At 36.0% G+C, this 19,855-nt stretch overlaps 1 protein-coding gene across 9 annotated transcripts in view; it reads right to left on the bottom strand.

Moving 5' to 3' along the window:
- Positions 1-19,855, bottom strand: part of LOC106880133 (nuclear receptor subfamily 1 group D member 2) — a 207,272-nt gene that overhangs the window by 99,901 nt on the left and 87,516 nt on the right. For all 9 annotated transcript variants that reach the window (XM_089347742.1, XM_052965614.2, XM_014929960.3 and 6 more), the window contains one exon: positions 2,715-2,777. In XM_089347742.1, coding sequence (XP_089203868.1) covers positions 2,715-2,777 — 63 coding nt within the window. The remainder of the gene's footprint in view (positions 1-2,714; positions 2,778-19,855) is intronic.

The following is a 19,855-nucleotide window of genomic DNA, read 5'->3' as shown; positions in this document are numbered from 1 at the left end:
TGTGCCAATCCAACGTTTGTAATTGAGCAACTATCAGAAAGGTGGGCACTCAACTGTATAAAACACTACAACAATATTGAGCTAATGATTATTGTTACGATTATTGCTAATGATTATTGCTAAATCCATCCCAGCCATTTAGTAAATAAAAATGAATGCAAGACAATATAGGCAGAAAATATACTAAACACAATTCTTAAAAAAATAAAGAAATAAATCATTAAGCGTGAATATTCAGATAATTAAGTCTATATCCATTAACTGACCCTTCAGTATACTAATTTACTAATTTTATCATTCATACATGAACACAGACAAACAATAATCCACAAATGGGTGTGAAATGTGTGTTAATCTTGCTTTGTTCAGTGACAAATATTTTAGACAGTATTTTATTAAATAGTGCAAATCTCCATTCAGCAGTTAAAAGTACATCACACCAATGAATCAAGATTTCTTTCCAACTCACACAATCACAGAAACAATATGTCTATATCTGTATTTATGCATTTGTATGCATGTGTATATTATACCTATGCACATATGTGCAAGTGTAAATATGTTTATATATATATATATATATATATATATATACACACACATACAAATTTACATACATATATGTAATTATGAAAATATAGATAAGACTGTATTAAAATAAATTAGACAAGATAAAATGATAGCCACATATGTGATGACACATCACTGTGTATGTGTGTGCGTGTCCATGTGTGTGTTTATAAGATAGAAATCTTTGTTTCACTCTCCATCATATCCATTCATTAATTACTAACAAATATCTGTGGACTGCACTTTATACCAGTTTTCAATGTACTACATAAATGTTTGAGAGACACTTTTATGTCTAGTGTTTAATGATGAAGATTTGAGTTCAGCACAGCAAAGTAGCATGTGTTAAAATGTCAATCAGCAAACTATATGGCTCTACTGCTTTATGGTACCTATCTTCTACTAGGTGGACTGAACTTATGAGAGTTAGGATTGTCAGACATAGCACTGGCAGCAAGACACTTATCACCAAATATATCTGTTCATTTGTTTTACATCCAGTTTTCAAAACTGACATAGATTAGGTACTTATTTGAGGCAGTATTTTGATCACCTTGAGAGAATTCTTCAGTGAGACAGTGCCAATCTTGTCTCTTTTAAGGAGGCAAAAAAAAACAAAAAAAAACTCAAGCATTACTCATGTCAAGGAAACATCACCACATCCCTTTAAATATGAACAACACTTAGCTACATTCTTCACTGTCACACCAAATGCTTGGCTTCACTATTACCAAAATCTCTCCAGGCAAAAACACATACTTAACATAGTTTGGACGGCAAATCAAAGACTCCCAAAGCATTTCTCTTCAAGACCCAGAAAATATTTCAACTCTCAACAATTGCTGCCACTCTACAAAATATGTGAAATCCACATTTGAGAGCTGCTCCCGCATATGGGACAGTACTGCTGCTATGCTCAAAGACATCTTGAATCCAGAGAAAAGTCACTCAAATGACTGACATTAAATCAATCAAACAGTTACGTTGTCTCTTCTATTACTATGAAAATGGCTTATGTTCCTTCCTCACAGCTGGCTAATCTTGTACCTTCTCTAGTCAGATACTCCCAACCAGTCTGTCTGTCTGCCTCTCTCTCTCTCTCTCTCTCATCATATTTGTTCTGTCCAACTGCCTAAGCCTTGTACTAACCAGTATTCTCAGTCCTTCCTTCCTAGAACATCGGCCCTCTGGAATCTTCTTCCAGTCCATGCTTCACTTACATATGCTAACTTAACAACAGTTTGAATGGAACTTTAACAGCATCAAGCAGATTAGTCTTAGGAGAAGTGGGGCTATAATGGTCATGAGCAATGCCTTTTCCTCCAGACTCAGCAAGAGAAAAAATGTTATGAATAAAAACTATGGCCATCGGTTTTTTTTTTTTGGGGGGGGGGGGGTTCAGGCTTAGTGATTCAAGACTGCTGTTTTACCATGTCAAGTATCCAGATAAAGAGTCTGCCTAACTGGCTTGTAACCAGTGGAGGGTGAAATGGGGGGCAATGCAGTTGATGCTCAACTTAAACTTTTGTGAGTTGATATCTGTAGGAAAACCAAGACAGAAGTTCCAAAGCTGAAGTTTATTGAGTTGACAAGGTGCTCAATGAAGGGCTTCTAGACAGGTTAGACAACAGGTAATCAATAACAGAAAGCAAGATAATTTTTTGAAAAGTATCAAGTAATGTATAGACTTTTATAATTTTATGCTCATTTGCATACATATTTAGTAATTTACTGGAGAAAATATCTTTGAAAGCATTGAAATTACACTAAAGCTGTTTCTTCAATGGAATACATTTTCAAAGAAAGCTGTTACCAAAACATGATGATAAAAACACAAGTATGATGAGTATGGTAGATATGGTAGGGTATGGGTGTGTATAAACAAATATAGGTCTTTAAGTTGGTGAAAATGTGTAAAAAAAAGATTGAAAGCCATCTTGTTAAAACTGAAGACATAGACAAAAAAGTAAGAAGAAATCAAAATATTGATTTTTTTTTTTAGTTTATTTCATTCATTTTCTCTCTCTCCTTTAAAATATCCAGTAAATGATGATGATGATGATGATGATGATGATGAGGAGGAGGAGGAGGAGGAGAGAAGGAGGAGCATAGTAAAAAGAGTGGTAATGAATAGATTTGCTTACCTAACATTTTTCGGTCATCTATTAATTCTCGCTGCTCGCAGCTACTGTGTCGAATTAGACTCTCTGCAAAAATAAAAAATAAAGAAACTTATAAAAATTATTCAAATGCACAAAATTAATTGATGCTTAGTAAAATAGTCTAGTAGTAAATACACATTTACAAATAAAGCATCTTATGCTGGTCCTGAGATCAAACCAACAGAAATGTAGTGCAGAAGTAAATATTGATAAAAGGTTGAAAAATTATAAATTTTATTGACAACAATTCATTTTAGATACTCTTTCCTTATTTTGGTACAAAGCCAGCAATTCTGAGGGCTGGGGGAAGTAGATATTTTTCAACCCCAGTGTTCAACTGGTACTTATTTTCATTGACACTGCAGGATGAAAAGCATTTTGTCTGGCATCCTAGAGATTCTTCTACTTCACCACCTTAATTCATCTTAGATGTCAAGACATTTAATCAGACATTAAAAAATGCATTTTTTTTACTTGTTTTTTATAGACAATAAATTGGCAGAGTTGATGGAGTGCTGGATAAAATGTAAAATACTTCACTGTATTTGTTCCAACTCTCTGGTTCTGACTTGAAATCTTGCTGAGATCAACTTTGCTATTCAGCCTTTCAGGGTTGATAAAATGCACTAATTGTAACAATCTAAGCTAGTGGATTAAGGGACTTGATAAAGAGTTGAGTAAGAAGCATTGTGGTATCTGTTCTAGCCCTTTGTATCTTTGTAGTAATGCCTGCAATGACACTAGTGTCAAGCCACATCAGTGGAAGTTCAGGATCTTTCCCTTGGATAAATATCAGTGGCATGCATAACAGAAACTTGCATGCATAAGCAACTTCTAAGCTTCTTCAAGTTCTGCTAAGGCCAGCATGTAGATATCTGCCAATGCATGGTCAGCCTTGATCAACAGAGAACCTATAATTTTTTTATACACTAACAATATTATACACTATACAATAGTGTTGTCAAGTGGTGAACATCCTTAACAGTTTTGATGTTAGAATTCATTCATCAACTAGGAATAACTCAAATCATTCCAGCCTAACAAGTAACTGGTTCCAACAAAGTCTCCTTCCACCACCATCAAACTATATACTTTAGAGTTAGCTCCCATACTTATTGAACTCTTCAAGGCAACAGAATATACACAAAAGGTCACATTCTGTTAGAGTTGTAGTGTTGTTTTCTCTGACTTTAGAAGAACAACAAAATGATACAACACCCATTTACAATTCTCTAAATCTCTAATGTTTGAGTTTCTTATTAATTTGATTTTTATTTGATTCATGTTGCTTCAAATAAACAGATAACACAGAAACTTCAACACCAAAAACAGTCCAGCAAATAACCCTAAAGCAGAGGCTGTCTACCAGAGTTGAATCTTTTCATTATAGGATTTCTAATGAAATACTGTCTCTGTATTTCAATTAATTGTGAAAATAATCAAAACTTTGTAAGAATGTAGTATAACAACTGACTTTCTTATTGCTAAACTGATATTTCAAATAGACATTTTGCTTAAATAGTGCATCTCAATCAAGGCAACTTGGCCCAGAGTATTATTTCCCAAGTTCTATCCACAAGACAGATAGAATCAAAAACTCCAAGATAATTGAAGGGCTTTGAGTTCTGAGTTGTTCCATCTATGTGGCACCAATTTACTCTTAGTTCAACTTGGAAATTCATGGTCGCTAGTTTAAGTGTTAGGTTAAGAAATAGCAGCTGGCAGTCTGATAACCTATCAACTTAATCCTTTTGATAATAACCCTAAGACCACTCCAAGTTCTATGATACAAACTTCATGTTTAACCCTTTAGCATTCAAACTGGCCATATCTGGCCAAAATATTTAACCTGTTTTATATTAAAACTGAGCAGATCTGGCCTTTTAGCTCAGCCCTACCATGTCATTCTACAACTAAACAATCACATCACTGAAATCTCTAAACTACAAAATAATGCATGATTAATTCAAAACAATATAAATAAACAAGCATCACATTTGACAGAATAACCTGAACACTAAAGGGTTAAAATGATCTAAGTTAGAAAACTTACACTAAAATTTCATGTTAATTTGTATCTTAAGCATCATCTTAATAACAACAAAGTTATTTCACAAAGCTTTTCATTATTTTCAAAATTAATTGAAATAAAGACAGTGTACTTCAATAGAAATATGGTAAAGAAAGGGTTAGCAATCTAAAATAGTTAATGGAAGCCAAGTAGAGTAAGCAACTCCATTTCAATGAAACTGGACAAAAAAAAAAGCATAATATTTCTGTGCATTGAAAGAATCATACAGATTGAAAGGATAAATAATGTATAAACTTTTGAATGAAGTGTTTCAGAGCTGAGTATTCTTATCAATATCATCAGCTCCCCTTTCACATGAAAGTTGTACTTATTTTTTAGGCAAAGTGAATGAAGTAAATAATTATGAGCCTTTTATAAAGAATCAATATTTAGTGTTCAAAGATCTGTGTCTGAGAACTGAAAGCTCGTAGCATAGAACACAGATTCCTGCAATTCTTTCATACTTCAAACTATGCCACACCTAAATAATATTCTTTTATGCTTGGGCAACAGCCATCAAGGGGTCTAGTTGATTATAATGACCACAATACTTTATCTGATTTCTACTTCTATTTACTGTATAACTAAGTCCTCCTCAACATTAAGGGATGCAAACTCATACTGATCATAATCATCATCATCTGTCTTCTATGCTGGTATGGGTTGGATGATATGACAAGAGTTGGCAAGCCAGAGAACCAAAATAAGCTCTGTTGTCAGCTTTGGCATGGTTTCTATAGCTGGATGCTTTTCTTAATGCCAACCACTTTACAGAGTGCACTGGGTGCTTTTTTATGTAGCACCAACACCAGTGGGGTTGCCAAATGTATTTTTGGTTGACACACTATCAGCAATCCCTTGCCAATACATCCCCCCACCACACACAGCAAGCTTCTGTATAGTTTCCATGAACTAAATTTCAACATTTCAGTTATGAGACATTGTCAACAATGTAGTATAAAATACTTGCCTAAGCTACTGTATGATGGAGTATGTAGTTATGAAGTGAACTTTTTAACTACACTGATAAAACAATTATATGTGTATGGGTGGGTTACCATATGAACACAAAGCTAATTGAATCTCAATAGTAAAAATCCTTCACACATTACTACAAAGTTTAGAGATCTTAAATTGTATTGAGAAAAAAAAAATAAGACAAAAAAAACTGATAATTTATTTCCATAAAAACTTCAATTTCTACATTATTTATGACCGGAAAGAGCACCATTTAAATTCTAATAGATTTCTTCCATCCCCTTCATCATCACCTACTCTCCACAATTTGAATATTTACATGCCTCTATTAATTACTGTTTGTAACATGACTAAGCTGACCAACATAAACCAGTTTAAGAAAACTCATTGGCAATGTCGTAAATTGTCATATTTTAAATTTTTGTTCTAATTAAAATATAGCTGGAAAAATATGCTTTTCATGTAAAATTTAGTACATTTCTCAAGAAATTGTTCCATTTACCATTTTCTTTTTTATTTGTTTCAGTCATTTGACTGTGGCCATGCTGGAGCACTATTTTAATTGAACACACTGACCCCCAGGACTTATTCTTTGTAAGCCTGGTACTTATTGTATCGGTCTCTTTTGCCAAACTGCTAAGTTACGGGGACGTAAACACACCAACATCAGTTGTCAAGCGATGGTAGTGGGGAGAAACACGTATACACAGCCTGTCGTGTGTATATATATATATATATACACGACAGGCTTCTTTCAGTTTCTGTCTACCAAATCCACTCACAAAGCTTTGGTCAGCCCGAGGCTACAGTAGAAGACACTTGCCCAAGGTGCCACACAGTAGCACTGAACCCATGCACCTATGTAAACTGTTTTAACACATCTTCCACTTAACCCCCTGAATACAATTTTATAATTTTAAGGCTTTTATATCTCTAAATCTAACTTTATTTTGGAACAGGTAGGTAGGAAGAGAATTTTTCTGGTTTTTCAATTTTACTTTTGATAAATCAGCACAAACTAATAAATGATTGTATCTTTTATCATTTACTCATTTGACTGTCAGCATGCTGAGGCATCACCTCGAAGAATATTCAGTTGAACGTATCGACTCCAGTACTTATTTTATCATTCTCTTTTGCTGAACTGTAAAGTTACAGGGACATAAACACACCAACACCAGTTGTCAGACAGTGGGGGGAGGAGTAAACAGAGACACACACACACATGCATGCACATACAAGTTTCTTTCAGTTTCTCTCTACCAAAGAAAGTGAAAGGTTTTGGTCAGCCTGAGGCCACAGTAGCAAACACTTGCAATAACGTGGTCATGCAGTGGAACTGAACCCATAACCATGTACTTGGGAAGCAAGCTTCTTACCACACAGCCACACTTGTATGTCTTAAGTTTCTGAACTATACCAGGCATACAATTGGCCTTTATTGTTCTTTTTTACTTCATCATTGTCATGATGTCTATTTCTTCATACTTGCAAGCATCCGATGAAATTCATCGAAGCAGACTTTCTACAGCCAGACGTGCACTCTGTTGCCAACCTTTATTTCTAAGCTAGGTAATATTTTCCCTTGTCCCTTGAATACAAACAGCAGAATGCAACGGTTGAGTATGTTATCACAGAAGATTGTAAACACATGATGGAAGCATAGAAAAGTGGACATTAAAACAATATGATGATATATATATATATATATATACACACACACACACACAAACATAGGTGTGACTGAGCTCCTTTTAGCTTCCATCTACCAAGTCCACTCACACAGCTATGGTCAGCCTAGAGTTAATTACTGAAGAAATTCAGCATACCAAAAATGTATCCAAATATTTATAAAATAGCTATGTGGAATTAAGCTCATGGAATATGCCACCTGATCTCTGCAGCACAATATGGGTATTGCCTGAACAGACTTAAGTTTCGAACTTGCTAAAGATCTTCATTAGAACTTGTTTAACTCTATTGCTGTGATACAGAACGAAAAAGAAAAAAGACACCCCCCCCCCCCCACCAGCTTATAGCTACTATGGAGAATATGCTTATTAGTTTGCAGTTAATCTACACACAAATTGTCAGCTGATATTCATTAAACAATTACTCAAGACACCAACATAATATGAAAATTATGAAATTCAGTTTAATGAGGCACACGGTGGCAGGTGTAAGAAATTCTGGAGTAGATTTTGAAAAATGCTAAATAATGAGTCCCAAGATCTACAACTGATTAACGAGTTCAATAAATAGTTCAAAATTACTTCCAAGAACCTAAAGTACAAATATTTGATTCAATAGAAAGACTATAAATGTTTTAAACATACTAAGTATATTAAGCATATTCAATATATTTTTCTTTTCTTTTCCACTTCTTTCTTTTTGCCATTTCCATGCTGTGCTAATGTATTAGTTTTAAGAGTTTCACATACATGGGAAAACCTAACAACACAAGTTTCCATGAACTTCAAGGTTATATGTGTATGCACACATACATACACACACACACACAGAGGCTTCCAAAAATGGTTTGCTGGAAGTGTCAGATAAGGTCTGCTGGTTAAGTGACATAATTACCGCATCATGTGGAAACAAGTGAGTGATCTGGTTTGAGTCAGAAGGGAATTTTTTAAAAATAAATCTCTTGAAAATCGAACTTGGTTTCGAACAAAAGTGTTCTCTCGATCTCTGAGTAAAAAGCAAACTGTATTGAGTCATACCTGAGAACTGCGATGCTGCAACGAGAAAAAGTAAAACTTTTCTGACTCCAAAAAGATGGAAGGGAAAGGTGAATCCAACAACACTGTTTTTGTAATAATAATAATTTGTAATGGACTTAAGGCCACAGAGGTAAAGCTTTGAGAAGAGACTAGGCGAGTCAAGCAAACCCTGTACCGAAAAGCTATTTGTATTTATTATAACCCCAGAGGATGTTGGCCCAATACCATAAATTTGTAGGAAGAGAGGAGTAACCCATTAAATTAATTTCAACGTACATTTTGGTTTATATTTATTAGCTTTAGTTCTATGAAAGGCCAAAAGAATATATATATACACCATGTGCGTTTGAACCTAATGGGTACGCAGACGAGATTTTTGTTTGTCACTCCGTTGCTTTCCGTAATAACATGAACAATAATCATTTTCTTTAGTTGCAACCAGGACAAAATAGAGTTACAGAAAACAAAAGAGAGAGGGAGAGAGAAGGGGGTGAGGGCAGAAATAGGTTACATAACAGAAACGGATAAACAAATACAAGTAGGTGAAGTGACGCTGTTGTTATTGCATAGGTCTAGCTGACCTAAATAACAATCTACAAACAACCTCAGTGGTGTGTTGCCTAGTAAGATTAATATAGCTGACCTACATAACCAAATTGTAAGGTAGCAAGCGCTTGGAGACAGAGAAACAACAACAACGAGCAAAAACAAACTAGCAGTTAAAGTTAGTCATTACTGAAAGATAGGCAAGCTTCTACTTTCAAATGTTAATAGATTGATTATATAAATTACAAACAGTTTGAAGAATGTGTGACAAATAAAGGAGAGCGATAGAAAAAGAAAGAACGAAGAAAAGGAAAACGAGAAAAGGGGGGGAGAAAGAAAAAAGAGTTAGAGAGGGAAATAGGACAGAGAGAGGGAGGATGAGGAGTGTGTGTTGAAGAAAAGAAAGAGGATATACAGAAAGACAGAGAGGGAGAAATACAAAGAGAGAGATAAAAAAGAAAGAGAGGAAAGAAAAAGAGCCCGCGAAAGTGTGTTTGCGTGAAATCTTCAATAACTTAATTTCTATAAGAGATTCAAATCTATAGATGCTCCCTCCACACACACTCAAACCAAGCCATGTGAGAGAAATTGGTAAGATGGAAATGTACAAGTCCGTCTGATCTACATGATATATCAAGTCACATTTTTGTGTGTTTTGAGATGAAAGACAAACCGAAAGGTCTACAAGTCTCCATGAAAGGTGTACATAACAGTAAAAAAACTTCACCATTTTCACACCCTAATTGTTGTATAGCTCCAAGTTAATCCCGATTGAGCAAAGCTAAGATCAAAAGCAATCGAGACATGACCAACCTGTCTTTTCACCTACGTCTACGGAACTCATAACCACAATCTTCAACGTATCCTTTTCAACGTAATTTTACGGAAATTTGGCTGCTATTTTTAGTAGGTTGAGCGACCACAAAGGGAACTCTCAAACTTTTTCCTTCCAGTGTACCCCTCCGTCATGTCCGGCAATGTTGGCATACTCCTCATGGAGAATATACTGTTAAATGGTTGGATACCATTTTATGGATGTCATAAAATAGACAATGTATACATATGTATATATAATTTATTATTTAATATAATTTGCAAGACATGACATACTTGACAATCTTCTTTTTTTTAAGGGGAGGGCTTATTAACTGAGGTTAACTAAAAATGTCTGCGTTGCTCTCATTACCATTCCTTGCTGTCATTTATAACTGATAAAAGTTTACAAATTGTTTACAAATGACACAAACCGGATCTTTTCAGTTCGTGGTCACGTTATCATCTGGAAGTCTCATTTCCGGTATGCAGAGATTGGTTGCATCTGACTGACTAAAATCTTTAAATTTTCGTTAACTTTTAATTATTGATTTCTCCCACAAAAAATTGGTTTCAATAAAATCCGAAGAGGTAGTTCAAACCAAAAAGATCCCCTGGCATCACTTTGATAAAGGCCGATCTTTAGTGAATGCTGTTAAATAATCTAATAGAGCAATGATACCTCACTTTGTGGTGCCACCAGCCGCATGCTGGTTATTTAAACAGAATAAAAATATTTCTGAAATGGAACCTTCATTTGGTTAATCAAACAACACATGAAGAGCTTATTTTTTGTTTTCCAGAAACGTTATCAAATATTTGGCCCTCCCCACTATTTTTTATCAATGAAGAAATAAAATACTATTTGTAGCAACATAATTTTTCTATGTATTACTGATTTCTCAGGATCATTGCAATAAAAAAAAATCCTCATTAAACATGGTGTAGGCATGGCTGTGTGGTTAAGAAGCACTTTGGGTATCATCTACGATAGCCCTGGGCACTGACCAATGCCTTGTCACTGAATCTGGCAGGTGTGTGTGTGACCACCATTATCATATACATATACACACACGTGAGTGTTTGCACCCAAACTGCTTGACCACTGATCCCAACTTAGGGCAGCAAAAGAGACCAACAGAATAAGTACCAGACTTTATCTTTCTTTCAATATAAAAGGACTAAAGTGGCAAGATGGCAGAATTGTTAGGTAAAACATGCCAGGCTAAATGCTGAGGTTGACCTAGCCTTTCATCCCTTTGGGGTCAATAAAATAAGTACCAGTTGAATACTGAGGTCAATTTAACTGACTTAATCCACCCCTAAAATTGCTGGCCCTGTGCTAAAATTTGAAACCAATATAAAAGGATTAATACTGTCTTTTATTCTGTTCAAGGATGCGTAATGCTGATAAGTTATACAGTCCTTTTCAAAGAATGGTTGTGGGGTTTAGAAGTTCACTTCCCAATCACTTAGTTTCAGTTTAGTTCCAGGACAAACAAAGCCCAGCAAGTGGATTTGCAAGACAAAAATGTGTGTGTGTGTGTGTGTGTGTGCATGGTAGATTTTCCTGTCATAGACAAATGATTTCTGCAATTTCTTGCTCAGCAACCTGCACAGATGATTTGTTTATAGCAATTAAATGTTTGTGTTGTACATTAACTTACACCCTCCATCAAACTGGCATTGCCTGTACAGAAGCACAGTGTGCCACACATCAGATTGCAAAGCAACATGAAGTAAAATGTTTTGAAGAAGAACACAACAGCAGCTGATTCAGAAATGACAACCACTTTCTTGCAATTGTGTGTGCAACACCCCAACTGCTAAACTATGCACCTTCACACACACACGTACGTATATATGTGTGTTCCCATGTCTTGGCATCATGTGATAGTTGTAAACAAGTGTCATATAAGCAGTATCATTTGTCTAATCTTCTGTGAAAACATGTCCAGTTATGGGGAAATATTACCTTACTCAGAAACAAGTGGTAGTTTGCAACAGGGAAGAAATCCAGCAGTAGAAAATATACCCCATTGAATTCTGCCTGACCCATGCAAGCAAAGAAAAATGTATGTTGAAACAATGATGATGATAATTCAGCTTCACATGCTGAAAGCTGGTGGCTATAGGGAAAACTTGAATAGGGAGTTCTCAAAAACTGAAGTTGTAAGGAGAGAGGAAGTATAAGTGACCTTACATGGAATAAACCAACTGACTTAGTTTATTCATTGTGCAATGAAAAAAAATATTTTATACTGTCCCAATAACTCAGATGTGTGCACAAATATATCATCATCATTTAACATCAGTCTTCTATGCTGGCATGGGTTGGATGGTTTGACAGGAGCTAGCAAGCCAGAGGACTGCATCAAGCTCTACTATCTGTTTTGACATGGTTTTTACAGCTGGATGCCTTTCTTAATGTCAACCACTATACAGAGTGGAGTGGGTGCATTTTATGTGGCCCCAGCACTAGCAAGGTCTGTTTGGCACAGTTTTTATGGTTGGATGTCCTTCCTAATACCAACCACTATACAGAGTGGACTTGGTGCTTTTTATGTTACACCAGTACTGACAAGACACACATACATGCACACATTTAGAAGTTTCTCCAGCAGCAAATTTCGTGAAGAAGAAACACAGCCACTGGTTCCAGTTCATTTCTTTTTATTATTATTATTAGTTAATTGGATGTCAAGTTGACTAATAATAAAAGAGTGAAATAGAACCAGTGATTGCTTTTTATCATCAAAATGATCCTTCAAATTACACACACACACACACACACACACACACTTATCATCATCAGCATTATAATGTCTACTTTTCCATGTCTGCATGAATGAGACAAAAGGACACTGGACAGTTTTCTGTGGCCGGATGCCATTCCTGAAGCCAACCCCAACCTGTTTCCTAGTGAGATAATAATTTTTTTCCAATCTATCAGACAACAGCCTGGACAAAAGTAGCACCATTTGACACTGTCAGCCATCATTTACAACCTGTGAAGACAAGGGAAAATAAGGATGCATTCAAACACTTATATGCATACACACTCTTTGTTGGCACTATCGCTTACGACGTCGAGGGTTCCAGTTGATCCGATCAACGGAACAGCCTGCTCGTGAAATTAACGTGCATGTAGCTGAGCACTCCACAGACACGTGTACCCTTAACGTAGTTCTCGGGGATATTCAGCATGACACAGTGTGACAAGGCTGGCCCTTTGAAATACAGGTACAACAGAAACAAGAAGTAAGAGTGAGAGAAAGTTGTGGTGAAAGAGTACAGCAGGGTTCACCACCATCTCCTGCCGGAGCCTCGTGGAACTTTAGGTGTTTTCGATCAATAAACACTCCCAACGCCCGGTCTGGGAATCGAAACCGCGAGTCCGCTGCCCTAACCACTGGGCCATTGTGCCTCCACATGCATACACACACCCATACCTGAAAAAACCTTAAGCAAGGGCTCAAGTATTTCAGCTGATTATTCTTGAGCCAACTTGTGTGCTAGCTAAGGTTGTAAAGCAAACAAAAGAGTTAATAAAAAGTGAGGGCCCAGCGGGATTTAAATCTAATCCTATCTCAATATTACCTTAAAAAACAAACAAGATTATCATATTAAACAAACCAATAAAATCTATTTTGTTATTTGACCTGTTCAATACAATTTCAACATTTCCATTTGACAATCTCCCTACTATCATCATTATGACAGCCTCTTTGATCTATTCAATATAATAGAACAGCTCCCTATCAACTTAAAAAAGGAGGGAGGGAGAGAGAAAAGGAAGAGGAAGGAGAAATCGCATGTTTAAATTTTAAATCTTGGGGCAACACATTCTATAATGGAAACAGGAAGGTCATGACTGGAACTGTCACAAATGATTGTATTCTTGTTTTGATGCATCATTTACCTCCAAATCATAGCTTAAAGGTAGAGGATCAAACAGAGCTGACTGAGGTGACCCCAAAATCAAGTTATGAAACATCAGGCATCATGGTATGGTATATTTACCACAATCTTGAATAGCACTGAGAGACCAGAAGACTCGACGGACAAAAGTAATATCATGCTATAAAAATCTCTAAATAGAGTAAATTACCACAAAACTCTATGTATAATCTTTTACTTGTTGCAGCCATTGGACTGTGGTCATACCGTTGCATTGCCTTGAAGGGTTTTAATCAAACAAATTGCCCCACTATATACATTTTTCAAAAAGTCTGACACTTACTCTATCTGTCTTTTTGCCAACTAAGTTAAAAGAATGTAAACAAACTAATACCTGTTGTCAAGCAGTGTGGTGGTGGGGGCAAAACAGATACAAACACACACACGTGTGTGTGTGTGTGTGATTAACATTAACAGTTAACATCTTTTTTCCATGCTAGCATGTGATGGATGGTCTGATGAGAGCTGCTAGGGCAGGGAGCCACACCAGGTCCCATTGTTTTGTCATGGTCTCTACAGCTGGATGCCCTTCCTAATGCCAACCACTTTACAAAGTGGACTGGGGGCTTCTAATGTGACACCAGTGCTTTTTGCATGGCACTGGCACTGATGGTTTTTGCATGGCACTATCACCAACATGGTCACCACCTACTTTGCAAGATAAAAAAACCCTCAACTGGGAGTGATGAATAATATTGAGCGGGGTGTTGGCACTGTACCAGTTAGATTTAAAGGCATAGAGATATATATGTTACTGTAGAGTAGATACATGGATACCCCAGTTGGAAAACAAAGGAGGGCAAGACACATATACACAATAGGCTTCCACACAGTTTCTGTCTACTAAATTCACTCACAAGGTACTGGTTGGCCAAAGTGCTGTTCAGTAGGGCTGAATCCAAAATTACATGGTTACAGCACAAGGTTCTTAACCACACATTCATGCGTATATGTTTTTCAACAAAATAAAGATTAAAATTAGGGGAGCTTAAAATGCATGGCACTGAGTTGCAAAGTTCACCCACATGCACACACAAACTTACTGAAGAAAAACACAATACTGTAATAAAGCTTTATTAGCTTTAATTATATTTTCTTTTTTTCTTGTTTCATTCATTTGACTGCAGCCATGCTGGAGTACCACTTTTAGTCAAACAAATCAACCCCATGACTTATTCTTTTAGTACTTACTCTATCGGTCTCTTTTGCCAAACCACTAAGTTACAGGGATGTAAACACACCAACATTAGTTGTCAAGCAATGGTGGGACAAACACAGACACACAAATACATAGATATACATATGTATACCAAACCCACTCACAAAGCTTTGGTTGGCCCAAGGCTATAGTAGAAGACACTTGCCCAAAGTGCCACACAGTGGGACTGAACTCGGAACCATGCGGTTGGGAAGTAAGCTTCTAACCACTCCTGCGCCTATATATCAATTTATTTTACATAGGTACTAAAAACTACAATTCCGAATTATAGTAGATTGTTTTTTCTTGTAAGAATTGTTTAATGCAGCTTGTTATACATAAGGTTTTCGAGTCAGCAGGTCCTGTCCTTGATCAAAGCACTTCATTTAATGTTAATCCGATCTACTCAGCTGAAAAAGAGAACTAGTTGGGTGCTGGTGCTGCTCTCTCTCTCTCCTTCCAGCTGCCACAATCTCAGTGTTCTGCTGGGTCAAAAGAGGTAACCTGCAAAGGTGTCAGTTTGACAAGAAGTGAAACAATGAACAAAATCATCAAGTGATAATCAGCAGAGAATGAGTACTTTGTGAGTGCTGGTGCAGCTCCCACTTCCTCCAGCTGTCACGTCTTCAATGTTCAGCTGGATCAAAAAGTAGGAGGTCCAGATAAGTGCCTCAAACAATTAGTGACAACATGGTAAGTGCCACCAAGTGATGATACTTGACTATAAGTTTTACTAATGAACAGAGTGACATCAGTTGCCAAGGTTGTGAATAATGTTAATGAAACAGAGCATCAGAACTGCAATTCCCCAGTCACTCAGACAAAAAGCAAGGGCTTTCTTTCTTTCTGTACCTTACAGCACTGCGTTTAATCTATTTAATTTTCTTTAATGTTAACAGGAAACTACAAATTTGGAGATATGGCATTAATTTGCTACCTACAGAACTTGACTGGTGGCTTATTTGATTATCCCAAATGAATAAAAAGCATATATAATCCCAACAAGATTGTGTAAGGCACTCTTATTATTACTACCACCATCACCATTTATTATTCCACTAATCATGGATTTGAGAAATAGTATTTGTTTACAAGCATAAAAAAAAACTAAAGTAAAAAGGCTGTGAATGAAGATGTTCTATGAATGCAGAATCAAAATTAAAAAAAAAGAAATCCAAATCCTTCCCTTCATCCCTGGTTGATAACTGATAACTAAAAATAGGAGTATTTAAAGCATTCATATACTTTTGTTTGAAAATCCACAACAGCCTGCAACATTTTTCTCCTGAAAGTCAATATGGCCTTTGCAGCTTTCTAAACTGCTCAGGCCTAACATAATGGAGAGAGAGAGAGAGAGGTGAAAGCACACATGATGCATGTATGCACACACAAAACAAAATTTTGAATCATAGAATTAGGCCTTATTAAATGCGTTTTAACTGGTTAGCTAACAACAGGTCACCTTATCTTTCAACAATGACTGCATAACTAAATGCTAAAGCATGACCCTATTCCACAGAACTACTGTATTAAAAACAAAAATAATAATGCATTACAAAATAAACTGAAGCAAACAATTCAAAAAGTGTGTCATTGACAATGAAGCTTTAAATGCGATTTGTAATTTTGGTTAACTGAGAAGGAATTTCTGAAACCTAAATATAACTTGCACATATTATCCAGACAGTTGGAACTGGTTTTGTAGTAAGAAAATCTACATGAACAAGCATTTTCGTTTCATTTTAAAATGTGTGGTATATAGGACGAGGGGGATATTATAATATGTATCAGGTAAATATGTCTAAGTATTTCAGTCTTGCTTGCAAAATAGAATGAGAATTGCTAATTTAAAAGGCTTTTAAAATTTTTAATTTACAAGTTTTTTGTTTGTTTGTTTTTTAAAATTCTTCTTGGGTTGACACTTAGTTGCAATATCTCAACATTCTTTGAATATGGCACAACTGAAACCAAAGATGGGATGGAACACCCTTTTTAAAAAAAAAAACAAGATTGGATGATTTAACTGAAATTTATTTGATTGGTTGTGTTAAAATGGTGTAGAAATATCAACTTCTCCTGCTTATAGCTAACACTTTGCTTGCATGTGGGTATACATGTGTGTGTTTGCATGCATGTCCATGTGTTTGTATATAAGAATTAGTGGTAAAAATCATAAAGGCTTTTGAAAATATTGCTTTTTTTTTCTCTAGATTCAAAAGTATTGAGAAGTTAACATGCTTCTAGATCAGGGGTGCTCAAACTGGATATGTGTATACCTAGGGGTACAGTACACAAGAGAAATTGCAAAGGTACACAATGTGTGTAAAAGCACTGGGATTTTAAAAGAATCTCAACCAGCTAAATGCAGCTTGTAAATGCAGAAAATGTGTGGAGCGCTGTTTGCTATTCCTATCCAATTATCATTTTGGACAAGTATTTTCAGCAGTGTTTATAACCCAAAACAAATTTCATGCAAAACATGTGTGACTCTCTAATTGAGTTACTTATTAGAAAGCATCATGCTCATCCATATCATATATATATATATATACACACACACTATATATATATATATATGACGCACATATCAGTACATAAACATACATTCACATGTACATACATATGCACACACACACACACACACAAACACGTCTACACACTTACCCTATTACTCACGTACATCCATAAGTACATACGTGCATACTCACATACATACATACATGTGTATAGGCATGCACACATACATACGCATGTACACAGATGCATACGCGCACACATGTACACGCACATACATACATACATACATACATACATACATACATACACATGTACATATATATCATGAACTAACTATTACTTTCTCAGATGCAGCACAGAATTTTGTCAGTGAACAGGTCTCGGTCGCAAAGCGATGAAAATATTTTGACAAATTAAATTTAAATGTTGAAGTGAATCTAACGGATTTTGTGTGTTATTTTAAATGGCTTATAAACACCTTCCACGCTGCAATTGTTTTATATATATAGTTGAGGTGTGTTCTTAAGAACGTATAAGAGTACAAATAGAGCTCGTTCACCCTTAGAATTCCCAAATAGCCAGTAGTATACTACCAATTCTAGTCTTAGTTTCAAAGACGAAGTCATGAATGTTGTAGCATGGAAATCTAGATTTACTTACGGAGACAGCAACTGAGTATCGCCTGAGGAGATACATATAGACCCTCTTATACAGGTAAATCGTTACATAATTTAATTTAAACTCAACTTTAAATCCTGTACATATGAGGATCTGTATGATTCGAAACATTTGTAGCTATTAAAAAGCTACCTAACCGTACTTACTCTTCCTTCGACTCTTTTTTTTTTTTTTTTTTTTTTTTTACTTTATATCTATATATAACACAAAAACATTAAATTAAGTGAAACTCATTTCTCATAAAGGCACAAAACCAGAAATTTGGGAGCAGGGAACAGTCAGTTATACAGACTAGTATTTAACTGGTATTTTATTTTTCTTAACCTCAAAAAGGGGTAATCAACTTATCTACTCCTGGATATGAGTATAAAAAACTGCCCCTGTCTGCCAAGCCATGCTGAACCAGTGTGGCAGAGTAGGCTCATCAAACCAGTATGATCTCAAGCTCAAATTCAAGGATTCCTCATCTGATCTTGATTGAGAACATGCTGAGGCCTTCGTCCTGCAGTGGACTGACCATGAGCAATCCAATCCAACCCCAGAAGGATAAAAGCCAAAATTGACCACAATATGTTATTCAACCATTTTACACAAAGCAGCCAATCTATTAGGTGGAGCCTTTGTCAGTGGGAAGGCTGGTGCACTGCAAAGCTATTGAAGGAAGGTTTCAAAACAGCATACATGCTCTCTTAATGACTCCTGATACTTGATGACTAATGACTCCTGGTGTGTGGAAAGTTCAATTGGCAGCACATGCACAAGAAAGTTGTTTCCAGATCAGCACACCGAAAGGAAAAGTTTAAAGACACCTACAACCCAGTAAACCTGAGGTAAACATTTAATTAGACATCCATTCACAAAATACAAAACGTTAAAGGCCTTTCAATCACATTACTTATCTACCTGGCTATATCACAACACCTCTATAAACCACTAGAGGAATATCTATTCAGTCACTCAACCAGTTAGAAATAGCAATCAAATTTCCCCTAGACCACACCCTACCCACATAAAAAATGCAAGATCGATGGCTGGAACACCTTCAATCATAGGTCTGCTTGGTGAGAATTCACTTGGAGCAAATGAACTATGTAATAGAATGACAATAAGGCAACTTGAGGTGACAAATTGGCAGAACTATTAGGGTGTTGAATTAGGCCTTGTGATATTTGTTCTGATCCTTTGCATACTGAGTTCAAACCAAGGCCAATTAGAACATAGGACAAAATGCTATTAGGAATATGTTCCAGCTCTTTGTGTTCTGACTGCAATACCTATAATAGCACTGATGTTAAGTTGATTCTGCCCTAAGGTGGTGGTGTTTCCCTGGAAACAACATCAATGGTGCAGAGAGGGGAGACTACATGCATAGGTAAGAGCCAGTCTTTTACAAAAATCCTTGTTCAGACACCTACACATACAGGTCCTAGTCAACCATGGCCACCAGAAGTTTGTAGAAGGTGATTCTATATGCAAATGATACAACTATTTCTTATGTAAATGACTCTTGAAGAACTTATGAAGAAGTTGGGTTGATTATCTTAAGAGTAGCAACATTTTTTAATATACTTATTAATATTTTTCATTGCAGTCAATTTCCCATGGCGACAGACTAACAGATTTTGTAGAACAA

This window comes from Octopus bimaculoides, chromosome 2 (assembly GCF_046866305.1).
Source record: "Octopus bimaculoides isolate indiv1 chromosome 2, ASM4686630v1, whole genome shotgun sequence".
NCBI lineage: Eukaryota > Metazoa > Mollusca > Cephalopoda > Octopoda > Octopodidae > Octopus > Octopus bimaculoides.
Note: the sequence above shows the minus strand (reverse complement) of the source record. Positions and strands in the feature narration are given on the sequence as shown.